The 4,676-nt window shown below is 28.7% G+C and overlaps 1 protein-coding gene across 4 annotated transcripts in view; it reads right to left on the bottom strand.

The window, feature by feature from the left end:
- Positions 1 to 4,451, bottom strand: part of LOC106689734 (uncharacterized) — a 30,341-nt gene extending 25,890 nt beyond the window's left edge. For 3 of the 4 annotated variants that reach the window (XM_024361347.2, XM_024361348.2, XM_014434887.2), the window contains exon 1: positions 2,133 to 2,405. In XM_024361347.2, the coding sequence (XP_024217115.1) occupies positions 2,133 to 2,278 (146 nt within the window). In that variant the 5' untranslated portion in view covers positions 2,279 to 2,405. Of the gene's footprint in view, positions 1 to 2,132; positions 2,406 to 4,324 lie in introns of those variants that run through there. The other variant, XM_067050170.1, reaches the window with a different exon arrangement.
- Between the last annotated feature and the right edge of the window lie 225 nt (positions 4,452 to 4,676).

Here is a 4,676-nt window from a genome sequence, read left to right as displayed (position 1 = left end):
CAGAATGCGCTTTGTCAAGAACAGCCGCGGTGCCCATATGCCCGAAATCATTTTCAAATGTTAATGTCACGTATTGATCTTTCGAATAAAAAAAAATTTTGATTACAATTTAATTTTTTGTGTTATTTTTTACAATTTCAAGTTCATCGGGCTTAAAAAAACACCCTATATTAAAAGTACAGCTTTGGCCTATCACAGTATAATGAGAAACCCTAAATTCAATTTTGTAAATCTAACGATTTTTGATAATGTAAGGAACAAAAAAATAAAAGAAGAAATTTATATTACAAAAAATATAAACAGTGTTGTAAATTTCAAGACTGGTCCTATGAATTTAAAGAGCCACTATTTGGACGCCATTAATAAACTAATTATAAAATTATATACTTCACTATCATTTTTCTTTCTTAACTCTGCAATGATAAAGTATGAGGAAGAAACACCAATCTGACTCAACAATAATTTAATTCCATTTTTGTTTTATTCCACCAAGTTTTAAAAAACAAAACTCATGAAATAAACCTCGAAATATTTATTAATTTTATTTTAGCACCTATAAAAACAAAAATTAAAAATTAGGAAAATATCCTTTGGAATGAAACATAGAAAATAACTTATCAAGACAAAGTACTTTAGGAAATTGAAATTTTTTTCTGATCACAATTTGTGAAAAGTCAATAAAAATAGACTAATCCAATAAATCTAAAGGACCACTATCTGGATATCATTAATAAACTAAATAAAAAATTATATATTTCACTATCATTTTTCTTTCTTAACTCTGCAATGATAAAGTATGAGGAAGAAACACCAATCTGACTCAACAATAACTCAATTTCATTTTTGTCTTATTCTACCAAGTTTTAAAAAACAAAACTCATGAAATAAACCTCGAAACATTTATTAATTTTATTTTAGCACCTATAAAAGCAAAAATTAAAAATTAGGAAAATATCCTTAGGAATGAAACATAGAAAATAACTTATCAAGACAAAGTACTTTAGGAACTTTGAATTTTTTTTCTGGTCACAATTTGTGAAAAATCAATAAAAATAGACTAATCCTATAAATCTAAAGGACCACTATCTGGATATCATTAATCAACTAAATAAAAAATTATATTAAAATTCATGAAATATTAGGTACAAAAATAGCAGAAAAACTATTTATCCAAACTTCTTATAATTACTTACGGTCAATTAATAATATTACAACCTTCAACTTTTTATACACAACATAAATCCTTGAGAAAAAGAAGGAAAAAGTTTTTGAAAAAAATATTTTTTTTTTTAAAAGAATACATTTTATGTTAAACCTTTGTATGATTATATTTATTGCATAAAAAAACAAAAACAATAACAAAAATACCTGAAAATTAAAAATACCTAAAAAATAGCAGAATAGGTCTTTGTACTAAAGTTTTTACTTTCCTTGCCAGATAGGTAAGGAGAGTATTGTAATCAGGTCAAATCTTAGAGATTTAGAGACCCAATCTTAATAAAAGATGATTATGAAACATAAACATGGCATCTTTATATAGGAATTCGAAGAGCAATTAAATTAACAATAAAAATTGAAAGGGTAACCGATCTATTCTAATAAAGGGAGGGTCAAAGTTTTCATTTTGTGGTACCGCCACAAAAATAAGTCAATGCCTCAGGCTAAATTCGAACTTACGCCCCTGCAGTCGCTAAGTCCCTCAGCTACAGACAGCTCTTGGTCCTAGCAGTTAAATTGGTGAGGAAAGTCGTGAGTGGACACACTAGATATTTTTCCATGTTCCAAGGTTTTGGAATTCTCCTCAAATTCAAGCCCCCTAAAATATGGTATCCTCTAAAAATTCATAAAACCTCATAAAAAAATGGCCCCCTAAAAATCTTGACATCGCAATATGTTCCGTGCGTACATATCATTCTTGGAACTCCTCTCCCATATAAAATAATCGAATAAATCTAAAACAAAATGTTACATTTATGGCCTCTAAATTTATATCTTTTGCTGTTTGAGTTTTCTTTTTTTAAACCTTTGGTTTTCAGAGCGTGGGGAGAGAGAGGGGACCCTAATATTTTAATCGCATAGGATTCTCACTTGTTGTGTTTATCTATATTAAATTCTAATAACGAAGAACTTACTGAAAGCGATGAGTGTGTTGGAGGCAATTTTCATCTTTCCTTTGAACTGCAGACTTTGAATCGATTTTTGGTAACTCAGTAAAAATTAAATCATTTTCACTAAAGTTGCGCAAAGTGAATTGAAGTTTTTTGTTTTTCTTACTCATTGTGTAAAATATCTATCCCTGTTATGCCAAGACAACTTTTCAATTTGTTGTCGAACTACATAAATTTTAACGAAGACAAAAATTTCGATATCTTCAATTCATTAAATAAAAATGTTGTGCTATGAAAAAATTATCACATCACCATGCAAACAAATTATCATGTGGTTATGTAAATTCAGTTTTTTACTGAAAAACGTTTTGAAACAAATACACTGAGTATTTTTTATATCGACCTCCTAGAGACCAAGCATTTTCGGTTATCAAATCTGATCGTTTTTGAAATCAATCATCAATACTTTTTATAATCAATACAATTAAGTAGGAATTTCGTACAATCCATTACTGATACCATATTTCGAGAAGTTTCTTTTTACAAAGTATGCACATTACTACAGGAAACAGATCTTGAGAAATTCATACTAGCAAGCTGGATCAAAAAAGAGAAATTTGGGAGCTTCCTAGGAGTTTAAAGTTTTTAAGTTATAAATTGGTGAGCTATGATACATAAATAATTCCATTTCTGTATCATAGCTCACCAATTCATAAATGTTTAAAGAATTCGATTTTTCTTCAAAACCTCGCTCTAATCAACACCATTTTGCAATTCGAGTGGAATCACTAACGTTCTATTCTGTACTTAAACTGATTTTAATCTCACCATTTTCAAGACGACAGTAAATATGAAACTTGCCTCAACAATGAAAGTTTGTTTTTAGACATATTTGCACCTCTTTTGAAGGAAACAATAAAACTATACAGTAAACATTTCACTGAGTTAATTCCACCCCCCTCAAAAAAACGATTAACATAAAACAAAATTTCTTCGAAAAATTAGGGTTCTTGTTTGCTGTTGCCTTCTTATGAGTCTCCCTGAAAATCCTTGAAGACGAATTTCCATGGAAATAAAATCAAGGGACGCCGTCGTACTCTGCCCAAGTTAAAAAATTCGCATGAAAAATGATTAAAAGCAACCATTTTGTTCCAAGTTTTAGTAACATACGGGTTTTCGGTTATTTAGATCTCCAGAAATAAAAGGAGTTGAAACTTGAAATTTTACCCCCATATGCCCTTACACGATTTGAGAATGTGTTAAATCATCAATGTAATCGGACTTTAGTGAGCCGCGGTACGAGTAAAACACTTTAAAAATGCCATTTTCCCAGTCGGATCCTCGTTTTATTGGCATTTGAAGGGCAGCAGCGTTCCTTAACGTTTTTTGGCTCCCGCACCACTTAGCAGTACATCACGCTAAATTGTACCGCTTCGTAAAAATGATTGTTATGCGAAATTTGTTATTGTGGATGTTATTTCATTTGCATTATAAATTTTATAGAGAGGTTATGTATTCACATCACGTAATGAGACAAATTACATTGAAACACGGCTAAACATCATGTCGGATTATCATCTCACTGTATGTATGGATTTCTCCAAAGTTTCATATTTATATACTATTTGGTCATATTTCTTTTTCTAATGAATGGTTTTTATAAAAACAGAAAATTATAAAAAAAACAATTAGTATATATTATTATCATAATAAAATATTTATAAAAAATAAATTTAATGAAATTCTTGTCCTTGTTTTGAAGAAAAGATTTTTTTTTTAATTTAGTTCAAAAGATGTGAAGTCCCTTAAGTCTTCAATTGCATATAATCTGTTTTAATACTTATTTTTAAAAAAATGAAAAAAAGCTCTTTTCACTAATTCCGTACGACGGTAATTATAATTTAAGAGCTTTTTTAGAAAGTTGTTCATATTCTTTGTCAATGTTTAACCAACAATGAATTAGATTGTGTCGTTTGAATTCTACTTGTAAAGTTATTATACATGATAATTCTATTAAATTTTCTTCATGTTTTATTGATAATGGTGTAGCTTTTTCTTGTTCTAAAGTATCAAATAAATAAAGTTATTTATTTGTAAAAAATATAAGATAAATAAGCAAGCACCTGAGGCCAATTAAAATCATACAATTTCGAAGAAAGATCAAAAGGATTATCTTAAACTGTGCTTCTTGTATTTTAATAATAAGGTAACCTTACCAGGAGATAGTCCTCTAACGTCTGTATAAAATAGTAGAGAAATATTTAGACTAAGTCTTCACACATAACTTTAAAAATTCTTGAGTTTGTGGAGTTTTTCTTTATGAAATTATAGCAATCTTCAATCTTACATTGACTTGGCACCATCAACACACTATCAATAACAGTTTGACCAACTCATACCTTTCAATATAAAATAATTATCAATAGCTTTAAACATTTCTTCACCCGTTGTATTTATATATAATATTTTTGAATTATAGGAAAAAGCGTTTCTATGATATTTTTATATTTATTTTATTGTTTTTTTTAGGCCCGTCATTACTGATTATTTTTCCTGTACTGCCAACCA

The sequence above is a fragment of the Halyomorpha halys genome, unplaced genomic scaffold (assembly GCF_000696795.3).
Source record: "Halyomorpha halys isolate HHAL.00 unplaced genomic scaffold, Hhal_1.1 Scaffold1441.1, whole genome shotgun sequence".
NCBI lineage: Eukaryota > Metazoa > Arthropoda > Insecta > Hemiptera > Pentatomidae > Halyomorpha > Halyomorpha halys.
Note: the sequence above shows the minus strand (reverse complement) of the source record. Positions and strands in the feature narration are given on the sequence as shown.